General features: G+C 37.0%; 1 protein-coding gene across 5 annotated transcripts in view; it reads right to left on the minus strand.

Annotated features, from left to right (window-relative positions):
* The window catches only part of CCDC171 (coiled-coil domain containing 171), a 380,335-nt gene that overhangs the window by 44,586 nt on the left and 312,473 nt on the right, over window positions 1-23,276 (minus strand). For all 5 annotated transcript variants that reach the window (XM_050761632.1, XM_050761631.1, XM_050761629.1 and 2 more), the window contains one exon: window positions 4,875-5,027. In XM_050761632.1, the coding sequence (XP_050617589.1) occupies window positions 4,875-5,027 (153 nt within the window). The remainder of the gene's footprint in view (window positions 1-4,874; window positions 5,028-23,276) is intronic.

Below are 23,276 nucleotides of genomic sequence, written 5' to 3' on the forward strand. Positions count from 1 at the left end.
GATCTAGAACTAGATGTACCATATGACCCAGCCATCCCATTACTGGGTATATACCCAAAGGATTATAAATCATGCTGCTATAAAGACACATGCACACGTATGTTTATTGCGGCACTATTCACAATAACAAAGACTTGGAATCAACCCAAATGTCCATCAGTGACAGACTGGATTAAGAAAATGTGGCACATATACACCATGGAATACTATGCAGCCATAAAAAATGATGAGTTTGTGTCCTTTGTAGGGACATGGATGCAGCTGGAAACCATCATTCTTAGCAAACTATCACAAGAACAGAAAACCAAACACCGCATGTTCTCACTCATAGGTGGGAACTGAACAATGAGATCACTTGGACTCGGGAAGGGGAACATCACATACCGGGGCCTATCATGGGGAGAGGGGAGGGGGGAGGGATGGCATTGGGAGTTATACATGATGTAAATGATGAGTTGATGGGTGCTGGCGAGTTGATGGGTGCAGCACAGCAACATGGCACAAGTATACATATGTAACAAACCTGCACGTTATGCATATGTACCCTAGAACTTAAAGTATAATAATAATACTAATTTAAAAAAAAAAGAATGTATAAATGAAAGGAGAGGAAAACAGGCTGCAGAAAGGCACAGAGAGCTCAGTCATTGGAATATACTAATGGTGATCAAAGAAGAGGAGTTACATGCTCAAGGCTATAGTAAGAAGCAGGATAAAATGATGAAATCGGTAGTTGAAAGAGTTAGGTTAGTAAATAATCTTTTCCTGTGGTATAATCCAATTGCTTTCTGCCAAGATAATGGTGATCAGAATAATAGCTGACATATTTTGCGGGGGACTAAGTGTGACGCAAGGTCCTAAGTACTTTAACACTTCTCACTAGACTGCCCAACATCTCTATTAGGTAACAATATCATTGTCCCCATTTTACAGATGAAAGCCCTGACATGCAAGCCACATAGTGAGCAACTGATAGAACTAGAACCTGAATCCAAATTTATTTGACTTCTATGGCACACACTATTAACTGGTTAACACAATACCCACTCCTTCCTAACTCCCTTGTCGCTTGACTTATTTCAGCTACGTGTAATCACATGACCCATTTCCAGCTATTGGAACATTAGCAGAAACCTGTTTGGAGCTTCTTTAGAAGATTTTCCCTTCTTTGAAATATACAAATATTAAATATGTTTTTAAAAAGGAAAAGCCTTTTAAGGTGTGTATAGAGATCTATCTATATACCTATATCTATATGTCTACATACATGCCTTTGGAGGCATATATATAACTGAGTTACACATATATATATAAGCTATCCCATCCTTCTGACTTGAATGTTACTACAAATCCTAGATCTAGGCTGCAATCTTATGACAATGACGGAGTGGCAGAGAAATTACAGAAAAGTTGAGCCACTAAACTAGTAACAGTAAACACCTACTTCTAGACTTCCTGTGATGTGAGAAAAAAGTTCTCTATTTTTTAAATGACAGATGAAATTGCATGTATTTATCATGTACAACATGTTTTCAAGTATACATACATTGTAAAATTGTTAAATCTAGCTAATTAACAAATGTAATACCTCACATAGGTATCATTTTCATGGTGGGAACATTTAAAATCCACTCTTTGCATTTTTCAAGAGTATGTATTTACTAACTATAGTCACCATGTTGTACAATAGAGATCTAGAACTTATTTCTCCTATCTAACTGTAATTATATATTCTCTGACCAACATCTCCCCATTGTTCTCTCTCCCATATCCACTCCAGCCTCTGGTAGCCACCAATCTGTTCTCTACTACGAGATGACTTTTTTAGATTCTACATATAAGTGAGATGCAATATTTGTTTTTCTATGCCTGGCTTATTTCATTTAACATAATGTCCTACAGATTCATCCATGTTGTCGTAAATGACAAAATTTTGTTCTTTTTTATGACTGAATAATATTTATTGTGTACATATACCATATTTCCTTCATCTATCCATCCATTGATGGACACTTAGGCTGATTATGTATCTTGGCATATTGTGAACAGTGCTGTGATAAACATAGGAGTGCAGATATCACAACTCTGAAACTACTAGAAGAAAGCATGGGGGGAACTCCATGCCACTGTTCTTGGCAATGATTTTTTGGGAAATGATCTTTAAAATTATATGCAATAAAACCAAAAATAGACAAATGGGATTAAGTCAAACTAAAAAGCTCTGCACAGCAAAGGAAACAATCAACACAGTTAAGTGACAACCTATAGGATGGAAGAAAATATTTGCAAGCTATACATGTAACAGGGATTAATATCCAAAACATGTAAGGACCTCTAACAATAGCAAGAAAACTAATAACCTGATTTTTAACATGGGCAAAAGATCTAAATAGACATTTCTCAAAAGAAGATATGCAAATTGATTTGTATATGAAAAAATGCTCAATATCACTAATCATCAGGGAAATGCAAATGGAAACTACAATGAGATATCACCTCACTCCTGTTACAATGGCTGTTAACAAAAAACAAAAGATAAGTGTTAGTGAAGACATGGAGAAAAAGGAATCTTTGCACAGGCTGGTTGTGGGAATGTAAATTAGTACAGTCATGGAAAACAGTATGAAGGTTCCTCAAAAAATTAAAACTAGAACTATCATGTGATCCAGCAATCCCACAACTGGGTATATATCCAAAGGAAATGAAATCAGTAGGTCAAAGAGATATGTGCACTCCCCTGTTTTTTAAATTGTGCTAGTCAGATTTTCTGTGACTTACACTTGATAGTATTCCTAATGGATATAACTCCAAAGCCCATGGTCTTACCCAGCAAACAATATTGCCTCTCATCTATGAAATACAAAGACAAAGGTTTGTTTTTCTACTTCCTTTAGAGAGTTCTTAAAAAGTTCAAGTTAGTAAATGCATATACAAATATCTTCAAAAAATAAAAACTATTACACAAGTTTATTATTTTTACAACAGTGATTCTGAACTAAGGGAAAAGACAGGAGAGCACACATCCTGTCCAGACATGGAATTGGGCAGCATTTTCCTAAAAGGATACATCAGAATCACCTGGGGGAATTTTTCACATTCTAGAGACGAAAAATCACTACCAGGTAAACCACCTCTTCTAAATGAAACGATGAGTGTATCCTGCAGATATGCTCAAAGGGGAAAAAATGTTGAAAAGTAGGGTTTTGGTATGATTGTGAAGTATATTAAACACACTTTCATTAAGTATCAGTAGCATAACAATTGGTAAAAACTGAACCCACGGAGAAACAATCTCACCTTACCAAGTTCGGTCTTCTTAAAATACAAGTAATTGTTTTCATATTAAATAATAGTAAAAAGTAATAAACAATAGTACATCCCAACAAAGCTGATACAACTTAAACAGTATAATGTAAAATTAATCAATCAAATCAGAGACAGCAAGAAGAAATGTGAAAAAGGCTAGAATAAATTCTAGATATTCCAGAATTTTAAAAAGTTTCCTCTTCATTTTAATTTCTCTTGGTAGAGGTTAAATTTACTAATCTCTCATTAATAAATTAACAAAGTCACTTCAAAAACTGAACTCACAACTCTGGTCCCAAATAATCGCCTTTTTACATCTATTGGATAAATTACTCGCACTTTTCACTCAATAAATATTTATTGAGTACCTACTATGAGCCAGACTGCTCTTGGAACTGGAATGTCTTCACAGAAATGAAGCAAACACTGAAAATTGCTTTTCTTTATGGAACCTACATTCTACTGAGGAAGGAGCAAACAAACAATAAGCAAATAAATAAAATGCACCATATGTCAGTTTGATGATAACTGCTAGAGGGAAAAAAATAAAATAAGAAAGGTGGAAGGTAGACAGGAAATATGGGGCAAAAGAGAAACAGAGAGAGACAGAGAGCTTTTCAGGGGGCAGGGAGGGTTCATGGTTGTGATTTTGAATACCCTAGTTACAAAGGCTTTATTTGAACGCTGGCACTTGAGCTAAGACCAGAAGGCAGAAGGTGAGGAATCAGACCACAGCCATGCATCTATTTGTTTTAACACTGTTTTTCTGTTGAATGTAGCATTTGAAGTGGGTCAACAGCTGAATAGCAAAATGATACTGTTTTTCTTTATAAGTCACTGTAATCAAACCAAAAAAAAATTAAAAAGACATTCCAATTATTTGTAACTTTGTGAATCTACTGTTGACATATCAGCCTTTTGAGGGAAAGTTTAAATGTTTACTTATTCCTTTATGTCACAAAACATTCATTTTTTAAAACTCCCCAAACATATATTTCAAGTGTAGAATTTTTTTTTTTTTTTTTTTTTTTTTTTTAGTGTTACGTGAGCCCAAATTTCATCATGGGCTAAAATTTTAAGACATGAAAATAGCTGCTGAAACTGAATTTTAATCATATAGATGAATCACAACATGCATCTTTAGCTAGGCATGTATTATGGATAAGTCTAGTTTTCTACAGAGAATAATCACATGTTCTAATTACCATTTTGGTTATACGCATAATTAATAATATTCTGTCTTAATGGGACACACTGAATCTTCAGACAGTTGCAAGCTTTAACTATGCATACTGCCAAATCCAACTGTCAGCTGCACTGCCAAACACAAAGGAATCTTGATGTAGTGTTTTAGCATTGATAACAATATGCATATCTTTATACATAATACCATGAAAAAATTAATTGCTTTTCTTCCTTCAAATTTTTCTCCACACAAATAATTTTATGTCACTTGATCATTTACCCTAAATTACATATATTGGCAAATGATCTTATGAACATTAAAAACATAAATGTAAACGTAACCCAAGATTCAAGGAGTTATAAAAATTATAACAAGGACTTACTGATTGTAAACTTGCATTTTCACGTAAACAAGCTGTGTGAAGTTCTGATTTTAAGGCCGCGATGTGACTTCGATGAGATGTCATTTCCTTCTCTAATGTTGTGATTCTAGTGCTTGCAAGCTGGTAGACATCCATGAAACTTTTAATCATAGCCTTAAGAAATAAAAATAATGTCACATATAATTCAAATAAATATGTCCCCAAAGGAGAATTTCCATAATTTGAAAGCAAAACCATTAAAATTTTAAAATAAACAACTTTTCATCTTTCTTTAAAATAATAAAGCTAAACTTCACATTTTATATTGAGAACAGTGACTATTTTAAGAAAATTTTTGAGAAAATAATTGAGACTTCACTCCAGAGTATTTATTTAAATAAGATGTACTTTGATCTATTGTGCTTAAAATTTAGAATGTGGTTTCAAAAGATGGCATGGTTATTTTCTGTAGTAAAGTTAAATTCAAGTTGTAATTTGACCTAAATTTCAATCTTAAGAGAGGTGCAATCTTAATGGGTATACGAACAAGATATTTCAAAATAAGCTGAGTTAGTAAAATTTTTAATCCACCTAAAAAACAAATGTTTTGAAACAAAAGGAGTTAAAATAATCTTGTGATTTTTAAGAGTAAATGTGATTCCTATTTTGTAAGAAAAGTATAATTATGTTGATTCATGTAACACAGAAATGCCGTCACACTGGACTATACATAATAAAACAATTAACATAAGCAAGTTCTGGTAACTTATTATCTCCTCTAAACAGTACCATATTTAGGGAATTGTTGGATCACACTTTAATAATATTTTATAGACTTTTTCTTCTAAAGCAATTTGTAATGAATTTTAAGTACAAGATACTATTATGCCTTTTTTTAAAAGGCTTTCAAAATAACTCAAATATAGCAAAATAAATCCCATATTTCAAAGACATTTTCAAAAATAATATTATATTGTTTATAAGAAAAATGTTCCTACAATAGCCACAACTTAGTATAATGGTAGACAGTGTGAGAATTTGCAAATTACATTCTATCTTAAGGTTATGGATTAGGAAAGCTTTGAGAAATTATATATTTGAATAGTTGTGAATACATGTGAAAAATAATTTAGTGAACAAAGAAAGTGTAAGAAACAATGTAGAGAATGTATGCAAAATAGAGGTAAGTTAGTTACTTGCAGGTAAGTAAGAAAATTCAGATCTTTTGGCCTAATAAATTCTTATTTGCCCTCAAAAATCCAGCTCAGATCTTTTTCAAGAATCCTCTTGTGAGCCCAAAAAAGGCAGTGTTAACTTCTATCCTGTTTTTCTGTGGATCCTTCATGCCTGCTTCCACTGTTGCATTTATTGCTTTAATAGAAATGTATTAGTTTACATGTTTATCTTCTTTACTAGACTGAGGAGCTACTTAAGGCCAGATACTGTGCCTATACCTATCTGGAGCTTCAGAGATAGTGAGTGCTTGTTTGAATGACTGCTTGAATTAACAACTGTTTTGAAGAATGAATGAATGAATTAATTAATTAAAGAAAAATTAGAAAAGATAAAAACCATAAGATGAAACCATATATTGTTACAAAATACCTTCTAGGAAAGGGTGATGATGTTTGGGAAAGTACATAATCTTAACACCTAAACAAATGAATAAATTATTAATGATACTCTGTTCAAGCTGAAAAAAAGCAGAAGCATAACTATAGGCTAGGCATAAAAGGGTGAAGTACACAAATGGGAATTTATTAACCAACACTACATAAGCATTATATGACTTCTTACCTGGGAATATCTGACATATCCTAACCTATCTTCCTGTGAATCATTTCAAGGTAAGTTTACAGCTAATACTAATACAAAACATACCCCTGCATCTCAAAAGTATGTGAAAATCAGAAACTTGAATTACGTCTGTTTTTTCCTATGTCAAGTCTCTCTCAATTCTTTTAAATTCATGTATCTTCTCTATTGAGATAGTGAACCAGAAATCACAAGTCCTGGGGTTTTTTTCTTTTTTCTGATTCTTACTTTGATTCAACTCTATGTTGTTGGGAAATGCCACATAATCCCTCTGAGCCTCCATCTCCTCCCTCTATAAAATGAGAAAAAAGAGTCGTTTTCTTGTCTACTTCCAAAACTGTTGTAAGGCTCAGAAAATTAAAATAGCTAATGTTTATTAGGTATTTACTGAAGTGTAGGGACCATGTAAGCATATTACATGCTTAATTTCATTTATCTTTACAGTAACCAAATGGAGTAGATACTTTTTTAACCTAGCTTTTCAGAGCAAAACACAAGAGCTTGGAGGGATTAAATAACTAGTCCAAGTTTACAATTAGTTGGATAATAGTCAGGATACAAATCCAAGTATTTCTCATGCAAACCCATTCCTTAACCCTTCAACTATATTGCATTTAATATAAGAAAGCACTCTAAAAATGGTAAACTATTGAATTTCATTGTAGTATTATTACTATTATTCTATTTTCAAATTCTCCATTAAAATATAAATGAGACATTCTGAAATACATGGTTCTTATATATATACTTTTATTGTCTAAGGACCTAAAATGTATAAAAGGCTAAAACATGCATAAATGCTTATTGAATGATAAGAAAGTTCCCTTCCATCAGTAATGGGCTCCTGGATTATTATTTCACTGTAAGTCACAAGAGAATTGGCCTTTAATATTTTAGGATTAAAAGTTCCACATTTTAAAAGTTATCCCATTTTCTAAACTTGGAGAAACACATTTTACGAATTTCATCTTTATGACATTCTAAAAGGAATAAATAATACAAATGATATTCCATCAAATCTCCCTTTAAAAATAAATTTTTTGAGAAGTAATGTCAGAAATTTTATGTAGTGGATAACTCTTCCTTGATCTACTTTTAATAACTAAATTCTAATATTCAGTGAAATATTAATATAAACCACATATTACTTCTTTATAACACTAAAAAGAATGTAATAATCCAATTTTTCTTAGGATTTCAAATCTTAAACATTCCAACTCTCTTAAAGTAATATTTTCATTTGAGAGACAAAATAAAATTTGTATAATAGTGCATATGATACTTTTTCAGAGCAGCAAGGTACAATGATCAATACAGAAAGCATGTTTCATGTTACTAATATGTATAAAATATACTATGCTCTTCTAAACAAAAGTCTCCTTCAAAATTTGAAGGTATGAGGAGTATCACTGAAAAGGCAATTATTCAAAGAAGCCACAGATCTTCTGAAGAATAAAGAATGTTAACTTCCAGTATTAAAAAGTGATTCAAACTATATAGCAAAACATACCAATGAAAAATTCAACTCTTTAATACGAAAGAAAGGTGTCAAGTTGGTACAAGAAATGGAAATGACAATCTGAATTAACTGAGGGAGTAGAAGAAAGAGGGAGTAAGCATCTACTGACCCTTGTATCAGTCTCCTAAAGTCTAACCCTCTACGACATATTCTGTTCCTTTATTAAAAGATCACATTATTTTACATTAGGAAACAATGATAGAACAGCATGATATTATATACAGCAAGTCCAGGATTTGAGAATTTATCCTATTGTCATCCTTGACCCAAGGGGGTTATTTTGACTATACTATGCAGTGAGAGCTGTATTTCAGTGGGACTCAGCTAGTATATGAAGAACAAAAGACAGTTTCTGAACAAGAAGAACTTTTGTTTTAGAGATAATCTATAGTATCTATAATTGACAGTAACAAGATGAGGGAATTTCAAACATAAAATTCCACATCTATCCATTTTTTAAAAGTATATGTGCATTAAAATATAAAAAGTTATGAGATACAAACAAGTGCACGTCACTTGAAGACTAGAACATCATTTATATAATTTGTTATGTACATATTATTAAGTAGTTTAGACTGACATCAAATTTGAACACCAGGAACAATGGGATTATTGGGGACCTGATACTAAGAGAAGAAGAAATTAGTGGAAAATATCATAAAGCCTACATGCCAAAATATCAAATCTTTTATCTACATTTTTGAGTAAATGGAAAGCAAAAACCTCTAACATTTTGACTTTAATTCATATAATTACAAACATACTTCATTTCTAAATCTTATGTAAATATATTGTGTAAAACACATATGCCAGATATACTAAATATGTGAAATGTAATATGTTCTCACAAAATTAGGATAAAAATTCATACCTTATAACATTTTATAGAAATTAAATGAGTATTAATATGTGAAATGAGCTTAAACTACCTGGCATATAATAAACCCTCAGGTAAATATTATCTGTAATAATGATATCAAATTACTATTTTAGCTCATAAAAGAAGGTTTCAATATTTCTGAGAGTTGTAAATTATTAGACATAATATGAATATTTTAAATATAAAATATTTAAATATTTAATATATGTCTCTTTGATAATAAAAGTTACTATTATGTCATTCCTAAAGAAGAAGATCTCACAATGATAACATGGTTACGCTCAACAAAATACTAGCAAATAGAATCCAACAGCACATCAAAAAGATAATACACTATAATCAGGTGAGATTTATTGCAGGAATGCAAGGATGGTTCAACGTATGTAAATCAACAAACATGATACATCACATAAACAGAATTAAGGACAAAAACCATATGATCATCTCAATAGATGCAGAGAAGGCATTTGGTAAAATTCAGTATATCATCATGATAAAAATCTTCAAAGAGCTAGGCAGAGAAGGAATAGGACTCAACATAATAAAGGGCCTATATGACAAATCCACAGTCAACATTATACTTAATGAAGCAAAGTTGAAAGCATTCTAAGAATTGGAACAAGAAAAGGATGTCCACTTTTTGCCACTTTTATTCAACACAGTACTGGAAGTCCTTGACAAAATAATCAGGCAAGAGGAAAAAATAACACATATCTTAATTGGAAAAGAGGAAGTTAAATTATCTCTGCTCACTGATGATATATTCTTCTATCTAGAAAATCCTAAAGAATCCAGCAAAAAACACTTAGATTTGATAAATGCAGTAAAGTTTCAGGATGCAAAATTAATGTACAGAAATCAGCAGCATTTCCATACACCCATAATAATCTCCATAATAATCTACTTGAGGACCAAATCAAGAAGGCTATCCAATTTACAATAGCTACAAAAAAAAAAAAAAAAAAAAAAACTAGAAATATATTTAACCAAGGATGGAAAGATCTATAAGTAGAACTACAAAACACTGATGAAATAAATTGTAGATAAGACAAACAATTGGAAAAATCTCCAATGATCATGAATTGGAAGGATTAATATCGTTAAAATTACCATATTGTCCAAAGCAATCTACAGATCCAATGCAATCTCTATCAAATTATCAATGTCATTTTTTGAAGAGTCAGAAAAAACAATGCTAAAATTCATATAAAACAAAAATAAAGGATTCCTGAACAAGATGGCTGAATAGGAACAGCTCTGGTCTGCAGCTCCCACCAAGACCAATGCAGAAGGTGGGTGATTTCTGCATTTCCAACTAAGGTACCTAGTTCATCTCACTGGGGCTGGTTATACAGTGGGTACAGCCCACAGACGGTGAGCAGAAGCAGAGTGGGGCATTGCCTCACCCGGGAAGCACAAGGGGTCGGGGAACTCCCTCTCCAAACCAAGTGAAGCCATGAGGGACTCTGACATGAGGGATGACGCTGTCTGCCACAGATACTATGCTTTTCCCACAGTCTTCAAAACCCACAGACCAGGAGATTCCCTTGGGTGCCTACATCACAAGGGCCCTGGGTTTCAAGCACAAAACTAGGCGGCCATTTGGGCAGACATCAAGCTATCTGCAGGAGGTTTTTTTTTCATACCCCAGTGGCACCTGGAACCAGCAAGACAGAAACGTTTGCTCCCCTGGAAAGGGGCCTGAAGCCAGGGAGCCAAGTGGTCTAGCTCAGCGGATCCCACTCCCATGGAGTCCAGCAAGCTAAGATCCACTGGCTTGAAATTCTTGCGGCCAGCACACCAGTTAGAAGTTGATCTAGGATGCTCAAGCTTGGTAGGGGGAGAGATGTCCACCATTACTGAGGTTTGAGAGGGTGGTTTTCCCTTCACAGTGTAAACAAAGCCACCAGGAAGTTCAGACTGGGCAGAGCCAACTGCAGTTCAGCAAAGCCGCTGTAGCCAGACTACCTCTCTAGATTCCTCCTCTCTGGGCAGGGCATCTCTGAAAGAAAGGCAGCAGCCCCAGTCAGGGGCTTATAGATAAAACTCCCATCTCCCTGGGACAGAGCACCTGGGGGAAGGGGCGGCTGTGGGCACAGTTTCAGCAGACTTAAACGTTCCTGCCTGCCAGCTCTGAAAAGAGCAGCAGATCTCCCAGCACAGTGCTTGAGCTCTGATAAGGGACAGACTGTATCCTCAAGGGGGTCCCTGACCCCCCCATGACTTCTGACCGGGAGACACCTCCTGGCAGGGGTCGACAGACACCTCATACAGAAGAGCTCCAGCTGGCATCTGGCAGGTGCCCCTCTGGGATGAAGCTTCCAGAGGAAGGAGCAGGCAGCAATCTTTGCTGTTCTGCAGCCTCTGCTGGTGATACCCAGGCAAACAGGGTCTGAAGTGGAACCCCAGCAAACTCCAGCAGACCTGCAGAAGAAGGACCTGACTGTTAGAAGGCAAACTAACAAACAGAAAGCAATAGCATCAACATCAACAAAAAGAGCAACCATGCAAAAACTCCATCTGAAGGTGACCAACATCAAAAACCAAAGGTAGATAAATCCATGAAGATGAGGAAAAACCAGTGCAAAAAGCCTGAAAATTCCAAAAATCAGAATCCCTCTTCTACTCCAAAGGATCACAACTCCTTACCAGCAAGGAAACAAAACTGGATGCAGAATGAGTTTGACAAATTGACAGAAGTGGGCTTCAAAAGGGAGGTAATAACAAACTCCTCTGAGCTAAAGGAGCATGTTCTAACCCAACACAAAGAAGCTAAGAACATTGATAAAAGGTTAGAGGAATTGTTAACTAGAATAACCAGTACAGAGAAGAACATAAATGACTTGATGGAGCTGAAAAACACAGCATGAGAACTTCGTGAAGCATACACAAGTATCAGTAGCCGAATCAATCAACCAGAAAAAAGGATATCAGAGATTCAAGATCGATGTAATGAAATGAAGTGTGAATATAAGAATAGAGAAAAAAGAATGAAAAGGAACTAACAAAGCCTCCAAGAAATATAGGACTATGTGAAAAGACCAAACCTATGTTTGATTGCTGTACCTAGAAGTGACAGGGAGAATGGAACCAAGTTGGAAAACACACTTCAGGATATTATCCAGGAGAACTTCCCAGAAGAACTTCTCCTGGCAAGACAGGCCAACATTCAAATTCAAGAAATATAAAGAACACCACAAAGATAATCCTTGAGAGGAACAACTCCAAGACACATAATTCTCAGATTCACCAAGGTTGAAATGAAGGAAAACATGTTAAGTGTAGCTAGAAAGAAAGATCTGGTTACCCACAAAGGGAAGCCCATCAGACTAACAGCAGATCTCTCTGCAGAAACCCTACAAGCCAGAAGAGAGTGAGGGCCAATATTCAACATTATTAAAGAAAAGAATTTTCAACTCAGAATTTCATATCAAGTCAAACTAAGCTTCAAAAGCAAAGAAGAAATAAAATCCTTCACAGACAAGCAAACGCTGAGAGATTTTGTCACCACCAGGCCTGCCTTACAAGAGCTCCTGAAGGAAGCACTAAATATGGAAAGGAAAAACTGGTATCAGCCACTGCAAAAGCAAACCAAAATGTAAAAACCATTGACATTATGAAGAAACTAATAATGCATCAACTAATAGGCAAAATAACCAATTAGCATCATGACAGGACCAAATTCATACATAACAATATTAACTTTAAGTGTAAACAGGCTAAATGCCTCAATTAAAGGCACAGACTGGCAAATTGGATGAAGAGTCAAAAACTATTGGTGTGCTGTATTTAGGAGACCCATCTCACATGAAAAGACACACATAAGCTCAAAATAAAAGATAGAGGAATATTTACAAAGCAAATGGAAAGAAAAAAAAAACAAACCGGGTTGTAATCCTGGTCTCTGATAAAACAGACTTTAAACCAACAAAGATAAAAAAAGACAAAGAATGAAAGTAATCAATGCAGCAAGAAAAGCTAACTATCCTAAATATATACACACCCAAAACAGAAGCACTCAGATTCATAAAGCAAGCTCTTAGAGACATATAAAGAGACTTACGATCCCACACAATAATAGTGGAAAACTTTAACACCGAACTGTCAATATTAGACAGATGAACAAGACAGAGAATTAACAAGGATATTTAGGACTTTAACTCAGCTCTGGACCAAGCAGACCTAACAGACATCTACAGAACTCTCCACCCAAAATCAACAGAATATACATTCTTCTCAGAATCACACCGCACTTATTCTAAAATCAACCACATAATTGGAAGTAAAACACTCCTCAGCAAATGCAAAACAGAAATCATAACAGTCTCTCAGACCACAGTGCAATCAAATTAGAACTCAGGATTAAGAAACTCACTCAAAACCACACAACTACATGGAAACTGAACAACCTGCTACTGAATGATTACTGGGTAAATAACGAAATTAAGGCAGAAATAAATAAGTTCTTTGAAACCAATGAGAACAAAGACACAATGTACCAGAATCTGTGGGACACAGCTAAAGCAGTGGTTGGGGGAAATTTATAGCACTAAATGCCTACAAGAGAAAGCGGGGAAGATCTAAAATCAACACAATGAAAAGAACATCACAAAGAAAACAACTAGAGAAGCAAGTGCAAACAAATTCAAAAGCTAGCAGAAGACAAGAAATAACTAAGATCACAGCAGAACTGAAGGAGATAGAGACACGAAAAACCCTTCAAAAACTCAATGAACCCAAGAGCTGTTTTTTTGTAAAGATTAACAAATATATAGACTGCTAGTCAGACAAATAAAGAAGAAAACAAATAAGAATCAAATAGACACAATAAAAAATCATAAAGGGGAGATCACCAATGATCCCACAGAAATACAAACTACCATCGGAGAATAATATAAACGCCCCTATGCAAATAAACTAGAAGATCTAGAAGAACTAGATAAATTCCTGGACACATACACCCACTCAAGACTAATCCAGGAAGAAGTCAAATCCCTGAATAGACCAATAACAAGTTCTGAAATTGAGGCAGTAATTACTAACCAAAAAAGCCCAGGACCAGACGGATTCACAGTTGAATTCTAGCAGAGGTACAAAAACGAACTGGTACCATTCCTTCTGAAACTATTCCAAACAGCAGAAAAAGAGGAACTCCTCCCTAACTCATTTTATGGGGCCAGCATCATCCTGATACCAAAACCTGGAAGAGACACAACAAAAAAAAGAAAACTTCAGGCCAATATCCCTGATGAATATCAATGTGAAAATCCTCAATAAAATACTGGCAAACAGAATCCAGCAGCATATTAAAAAGCTTATTCACCATGATCCACTCGGCTTCATCCCTGGGATGCAAGGCTAGTTCATTATATGCAAATCAATAAATGTAATCCATCACATAAACAAAACCAATGACAAAAACCACATGATTATCTCAATAGATGCAGAAAAGGCCTTCGATAAAATTAAACACCCCTTCATGCTAAAAACACTCAATAAACTAGGTATTGACGGAACATACCTCAAAATAATAAAAGCTATTTATGACAAACTCACAGCCAATATCTTACCAAATGGGCAAAAGCTGGAAGCATTCCCGTTGAAAACTAGCACAAGACAAGGATGCCCTCTCACCCCTCCTATTCAACATAGAATTGGAAGTTCTGGCCAGGGCAATCAGGCAAGAGAAAGAAATAAAGGGTGTTCAAATAGGAAGAGAGGAAGTCATTTATCTCTGTTTGCAGATGACATGACTGTATATTTAAAAAACCCCATCGTCTCAGTCCCAAAACTCCTTAGGCTGATAAGCAACTTCAGCAAAGTCTCTGGATATAAAATCAATGTGCAAAAATCACAAGCATTCCCATACACCAATAATAGACAAACAGAGAGCCAAATCATGAGCAAACTCCCATACGCAATTGCTACAAAGAGAATAAAATACCTAGGAATATAACTTACAAGGGATGTGAAGGACCTCTTCAAGGAAAACTACAAACCACTGCTCAAGGAAGTAAGAGAGGACATAAACAGATGGAAAAACATTCCATGCTCATGAATAGAAAGAATCAATATCGTGAAAATGGCTATACTGACCAAAGTAATTTATAGATTCAATGCTATTCCCATCAAGCTACCACTGGCTTTCTTCACAGAGTTAGAAAAACACTACTTTAAATTTCATATGGAACCAAAATAGAGCCCATATAGTCAAGACAATCCTAAGCAAAAAGACCAAAGCTGGGCAGGGCGCGGTGGCTCACGCCTGTAATCCCAGCACTTTGGGAGGCTGAGACGGGCGGATCATGAGGTCAGGAGATCGAGACCATCCTGGCAAACACAGTGAAACCCCGTCTCTACTAAAAATACAAAAAATTAGCTGGGCATGGTGGCAGGCGCCTGTAGTCCCAGCTATTCGGGAGGCTAAGGCAAGAGAATGGCATGAACCCAGGAGGCGGAGCTTGCAGTGAGCTGAGATCACGCCACTGCACTCCAGCCTGGGTGACAGAGCAAGACTATGTCTCAAAAAAAAAAAAAAAAAAAATTTAAATTAAAAAAAGAACAAAGCTGGAGGCATCATGCTACCTGACTTCAAACTATACTACAAGGCTACAGTAACCAAAACAGCATGGTACTGCTACCAAAACAGATATGTAGACCAATGGCACAGAACAGAGGCCTCAGAAATAACACCACACAACTACAACCATCTGATCTTTGACAAACCTGACAAAAATAAGCAATGGGGCAAGGATTCCCTGTTTAATAAATGGTGTTGGAAAAACTGGCTAGATATGCAGAAAACTGAAACTGCACCCCCTTCCTTACACCTTATACAAAAATTAACTCAAGATGGATTCAAGATTTAAATATAAGACCTAAAACCATAAAAACCCAAGGAGAGAACCTAGGCAATACCATTCAGGACATAGGCATGGGCAAAGACTTCACGACTAAAACACCAAAAGCAATGGCAACAAAAGCCAAAATTGACAAATGGGGTCTAATTAAACTAAAGAGCTTCTGCGCACCAAAAGAAACTATCACCAGAGTGAACAGGCAACCTACAGAATGGGAGAAAATTTTTGCAATCTATCCAGAATCTACAGGGGCTTAAACAAATTTACAAGAAAGAAACAACCCCATCAAAAAGTGGGCAGAGGATATGAACAGACACTTTTCATAAGAAGGCATGTATGTGGCCCACAAACATATGAAAAAAAGCTCATCATCAATGGTCATTAGAGAAATGCAAGTCAAAACCACAATGAGATACCATCTCCTGCCAGTTAGAATGGCAGTCATTAAAAAGTCAGGAAACAACAGATGCTGGAGAGGATGTGGAGAAATGGGAACACTCTGACACTGTTGGTGGGAGTGTAAATTAGTTCAACCATTGTGGAAGACACTGTGGCGATTCCTCAAGGATCTAGAACTAGAAATATCATTTGACCCAGCAATCCCATTACTGGGTATACACCCAAAGGATTATAAATCATGCTACTATAAAGGTACACGCACACGTTTATGTTTATTGCAGCACTGTTCACAACAGCAAAGACTTGGAACCAACCCAAATGTTCATCAATGACAGACTGGATAAAGAAAATGTGGCACATATACACCATGGAATACTATGCAGCCATTAAAAAAAGAATGAGTTCATGTCCTTTGCAGGGACAAAGATGAAGCTGGAAACCATCATTCTCAGCAAACTATCACAAGGATAGAAAACCAAACAGCTCATGAATAATGAGAACATATGGGCACAGGGAGGGGAACATCACACACCGGGGCCTCTCGGGCTGTCAGGGGCTAGGGGAGGGATAGCATTAGGAGAAATACCTAATGTAGATGACGAGCTGATGGGTGCAGGAAACCACCATGGCACACGTATACCTATGTAACAAACTTGCATGTTCTGCACATGTATCCCAGAACTTAAAGTATATATATGTGTGTGTGTATATATACAGAGAGAGAGAGAGAGAGAGAGAGAGAGAGAGCCCTAATAGCCAAAGCAATCCTAAGCAAAAAGAACAAAGCTAGAGGCACCACATAACCTAACTTCAAATTGTACTACAAGGCTATCGTAACCAAAATAGCATGGTACTAGCACCAAACACACATATAGGTCAATGGAACAGAATGGAGAACTCAAGAATAAAGCCGCATACCTACAGCCAACTGGTCTTTGACAAAGTCAACAAAAACATACACTGGGGAAATTATACCCTATTGTTATACCAAAAAAAACCAGATGCATTCATACGCCTGTTGTAGCACTATCCATAATAACAAAGATATGAAATCAACCTAAGTGTCCATCAATAGATGATTGGATAAAGAAAATGTGGGGTGTGTGTGTGTGTGTGTGTATATATATATGTGTGTGTGTATATATATATATACACACACCATGTAATGTTACTCAGGCATTTAAAAAAGTAAAATCATGTCTTATGCAGCCACATGGATATAATTAAAGGCCATTATCATAAGTGAAACAACTCAAGAGACAGAAAGTCAAATACTGCATGTTCTCACTTATGAGTGGGAGCTAAACAATGGCTACGCATGGATGTACAGAGTGGAATAACAGACACTGGAGACTACAAAAGGTGAGAAGGTGGTGAGGATATGATGTTCACTACTCACATGATGGATATACAAAAAGAGCACCCTTCACAACTATGCAACATATGCATATTGCATATATTGCATGTACACACACACGTGCATGAATGCATAAAAGCTGCTAAAAATGCTATCAGCTGAGAAGAATCCTGATTAATCAATAAGGAACAGAAAGTAGAAAGGATCACAAACAAACTTTTAGAAAAACCCTATTTAAAATAAGAGAGTACTTCTACAATGGTAACACCAACTACAGTTAGGCTTGAAGCTCAGCACAAACAGCTAGGAGACATGGGAGAAGGCCTTAGCCTTGATTTATTAATAACCCTAAAACATTTACTCTCAACAAAAAGTTGTTATTAATAACTTTTAGTGAAAGAAACATGATTGGATAGGCTTTATCATTTTTAAGGACTTGTATAACTCTTTCTGATATACTCAATTGGAGGCATAATTCTGATTCCCCATGCCCATCACCCATGACACATGGTTAAACAGGTAAATGCAAATGGAAGAAGTACACAGTTAGTTGTTGATATAGTTTGGATGTATGTCCCTGCCCAAATATCATGCTGAATTGTAATCCCCAGTGCTGGAAGTGGGGCCTGGTGGGAGGTATTTGGATCATGAGGGTAGATCACTCATGGCTTAGTGCTTTAAAAGAATGTGGCAGCTCCCTCTCCCCAACCCACCACTTGCTCCTACTTCCACCATGTGATGTGCCTGTTCCCCATTCACCTTCTGCCAGGATCTTCAGCTTCCTGAAGCTTCCCTAGAAGCCCACAGAATCATGAGTCAATTAAATTTCTTTTCTTTATAAATTACCCAGTCTCAGGTATTTCTTTATACCAATGCAAGAATGGCCTAATACAGTTGTGCTTACTAAATCAGGGCATTCATGTTTCTATACTACTTATCAATCAAACAAAAGTTTTAATTGAAATTTTGCATAGAAAATTTCCAACCTCCCTGAATTAATCAATTACTCTTTAAAAAAAACATTTTATATTAAATACTTTTTACATTTGTAACAAAGGTTAAAAAGACACTCTGGCTAGAAAATTACATTTCTAGGGCCGGGCGCAGTGGCTCAAGCCTGTAATCCCAGCACTTTGGGAGGCTGAGACGGGAGGATCATGAGGTCAGGAGATCGAGACCATCCTGGCTAACACGGTGAAACTCCATCGCTACTAAAAAAATACAAAAGGCGCGCCCAAGATGGCAGAATAGGAACAGCTCCAGCCTCCAGCTCCCAGCATAAATGACACAGAAGACGAGTGATTTCTGCATTTTCAACTGAGGTACCGGGTTCATCTCACTGGGGAGTGCCGGACAATCGGTGCTGGTCAGCTGGTGCAGCCCAACCAGCGAGAGTTGAAGCAGGGCAAGGCATCGCCTCACTTGGGAAGCACAAGGGGGAAGGGAATTCCTTTTCCTAGCCAAGGGAAACTGAAACACACACCACCTGGAAAATCGGGTAACTCCCACCCTAATACTGCACTTTACCAAGGGTCTTAGCAAACGGCACATCAGGTGATAATATCCCACACCTGGCCCAGAGGGTCCGACGCCCATGGAGCCTCCCTCATTGCTAGCACAGCAGTCTGAGATCTAACTGCAAGGCAGCAACGAGGCTGGGGGAGGGGTGCCCACCATTGCTGAGGCTTAAGTGGGCAAACAAAGGCACTGGGAAGCTTGAATTGGGTGGAACCCATTGCAGCTCAAAGAGGCCAGCCTGCCTCCGTAGACTCCTCCTCTGGGGACAGGGCATAGCTAAACAAAAAGCAGCAGAAACCTTGGCAGAGGTAAATGCCCCTGTCTGATAGCTTTGAAGAGTGCAGTGGATCTCCCAGCACGGAGGCTGAGATCTGAGAATGGACAGACTGCCTGCTCAAGTGGGTCCCTGACCCCTGAGTAGCCTAACTGGGAGACATCCCCCACTAGGTGCAGACCGACACCTCACACCTCACATGGCAGGGTACACCCCTGAGATGAAGCTTCCAGAGCAAGAATCAGACAGCAACATTCACTGTGCAGCAATATTCTATCTTCTGCAGCCTCTGCTGCTGATACCCAGGCAAACAGGGTCTGGAGTGGACCTCAAGCAAACTCCGACAGACCTACAGCTGAGGGTCCTGACTGTTAGAAGGAAAACTAACAAACAGAAAGGACACCCACACCAAAACCCCATCAGTACGTCACCATCATCAAAGACCAAAGGCAGATAAAACCACACAGATGGGGAAAAAGCAGGGCAGAAAAGCTGGAAATTCAAAAAATCAGAGTGCATCTCCCCCTTCAAAAGAACGCAGCTCATCGCCAGCAATGGAACAAAGCTGCACAGAGAATGACTTTGATGATTTGGGAGAAAAAGGCTTCAGTCAATCAAACTTCTCAGAGCTGAAGGAGGAACTACGTACCCAGTGCAAAGAAACTAAAAACCTTGAAAAAAGAATGGATGAATGGATAACTAGAATAATCAATACAGAGAAGACCTTAGAAGAACTGACAGAGATGAAACCCGTAACATGAGAAATACGTGACAAACGCACAAGCTTCAGTAACTGACTTGATATCAACTGGAAGAAAGAGTATCAGCGATTAAAGATCAAATGAATGAAATGAAGCAAGAAGAGAAGTGTGGAGAAAAAAGAGTAAAAAGAAATGAACAAAGCCTCCAAGAAATATGGGATTATGTGAAAAGACCACATCTATGTCTGATTGGTGTACCTGAAAGTGACGGGGCAAATGGAACCAAGTTGGAAAACACTCTGCAGGATATCATTCAGGAGAACTTCCCCAACCTAGTAAGGCAGGCCAACATCCAAATTCAGGAAATACAGAGAACGCCACAAAGATACTCCTCAAGAAGAGCAACTCCAGGACACATAATTGTCAGATTCACCAAAGTTGAAATGAAGGAAAAAATGTTAAGGGCAGCCAGAAAGAAAGGTCGGGTTACACACAAAGGGAAGCCCATCAGACTAACAGCAGACCTCTTGGCAGAAACTCGCCAAGCCAGAAGACAGTGGGGGCCAATATTCAACATTCTTAAAGAAAAGAATTTTCAACCTAAAATTTCATATCCAGCCAAACTAAGTTTCATAAGTGAAGGAGAAAACAAATCCTTTACAGACAGCAAATGCTTAGAGATTTTGTCACCACCAGGCCTGCCCTACAAGAGATCCTGAAGGAAGCACTAAACATGGAAAGGAACAACAGGTACCAGCCATTGCAAAAACATGTCAAAATGTAAAGTCCATCGATGCTAGGAAGAAACAGCATCTACTACAAGCAAAATAACCAGTTAATATCATAATGACAGGATCAAGTTCACACATAACAATATTAACCTTAAATGTAAATGGACTAAATGGTCCAATTAAAAGGCACAGACTGGCAAACTGGATACAGTCAAGACCCATCAGTTTGCTGTACTCAGGAGATCCATCTTCCATGCAGAGACACACATAGGCTCAAAATAAAGGGATGGAGGAAGATCTACCAAGCAAATGGAAAACAAAAAAAAGCAGGCGTTGCAATCCTAGTCTCTGATAAAACAGACTTTAAACCATCAAAGATCAAAAGAGACAAAGAAGGTCATTACATAATGGTAAAGGGATCAATTCAGCAGGAAGAGCTAACTATCCTAAATACATATGCACCCAAATACAGGAGCACCCAGATTCATAAAGCAAGTCCTGAGAGACTTACAAAGAGACTTAGACTCCCATACAATAATAATGGGAGACTTTAACACCTCACTGTCAACATTAGACAGATCAACGAGACAGAAAGTTAACAAGGATATCCAGGAATTGAACTCAACTCTGCACCAAGTGGACCTAATAGACACCTACAGAACTCTCCACCCCAAATCAACAGAATATACATTCTTCTCAGCACCACATCGCACTTATTCCAAAATTGACCACATAGTTGGAAGTAAAGCACTCCTCAGCAAATGTACAAGAACAGAAATTATAACAAACTGTCTCTCAGACCACAGTGCAATCAAACTAGAACTCAGGACTAAGAAACTCAATCAAAACCGCTCAACTACATGGAAACTGAATAACCTGCTCCTGAATGACGACTGGGTACGTAATGAAATGAAGACAGAAATAAAGACGCTCTTTGAAACCAATGAGAACAAAGATACAACATACCAGAATCTCGGGGACACATTTAAAGCAGTATGTAAAGGGAAATTTATAGCACTAAATGCCCACAAGAGAAAGCAGGAAAGATCTAAAATTCACACGCTAACATCACAATTATAAGAAATAGAGAAGCAAGAGCAAACACATTCAAAAGCAAGCAGAAGGCAAGAAATAACTAAGATCAGAGCAGAACTGAAGGAGATAGAGACACAAAACACCCTCCAAAAAAATCAATGAATCCAGGAGCTGGTTTTTGGAAAAGAACAAAATTGATAGATTGCTAGCAAGACTAATAAAGAAGAAAAGAGAGAAGAATCAAATAGACGTAATAAAAAATGATGAAGGGGATATCACCACCGACCCCACAGAAATACAAACTACCATCAGAAAATACTATAAACACCTTTATGCAAATAAACTAGAAAACCTAGAAGAAATGGATAATTTCCTGGACACTTACACTCTCTCAAGACAAAATCAGGAAGAAGTTGAATCCCTGAATAGACCAATAGCAGGCTCTGAAATTGAGGCAATAATTAATAGCCTACCAACCAAAAAAGTCCAGGACCAGACGGATTCACAGCCTAATTCTACCAGGGGTACAAGGAGGAGATGGTACCATTCCTTCTGAAACTATTCCAATCAATAGAAAAAGAGGGAATCCTCCCTAACTCATTTTATGAGGCCAACATCATCCTGATACCAAAGCCTGACACAGATACAACAAAAAAAGAGAACTTTAGACCAATATCCTTGATGAATATCGAGCCAAAATCCTCAATAAAATACTGGCAAACCGAATCCAGCAGCACATCAAAAAGCTTATCTACCATGATCAAGTGGGCTTCATCCCTGGAATGCAAGGCTGGTTCAGCATACACAAATCAATAAATGTAATCCAGCATATAAACAGAACCAAAGACAAAAACACATGATTATCTCAATAGATGTAAAACAAGCCTTTGACAAAATTCAACAGCCCTTCATGCTAAAAACTCTCAATAAATTTGGTATTGATGGAATGTATCTCAAAATAATAAGAGCTATTTATGACAAACCCATAGCCAATATCATACTGAATGGGCAAAAACTGGAAGCATTGCCTTTGAAAACTGGCACAAGACAGGGATGCCCTCTCTCACCACTCCTATTTGTCATAGTGTTGGAAGTTCTGGCTAGGGCAATCAGGCAAGAGAAAGAAATCAAGGGTATTCAGTTAGGAAAAGAAGTCAAATTGTCCCTGTTTGCAGATGATATGATTGTATATTTAGAAAACTCCATCGTCTCAGCCCAAAATCTCCTTAAGCTGATAAGAAACTTCAGCAAAGTCTCAGGATACAAAATCGATGTGCAAAAATCACAAGCATTCTTATACACCAGTAACAGACAAACAGAGAGCCAAATCATGA

The sequence above is a fragment of the Macaca thibetana genome, chromosome 15 (assembly GCF_024542745.1).
Source record: "Macaca thibetana thibetana isolate TM-01 chromosome 15, ASM2454274v1, whole genome shotgun sequence".
Taxonomy (NCBI): domain Eukaryota; kingdom Metazoa; phylum Chordata; class Mammalia; order Primates; family Cercopithecidae; genus Macaca; species Macaca thibetana.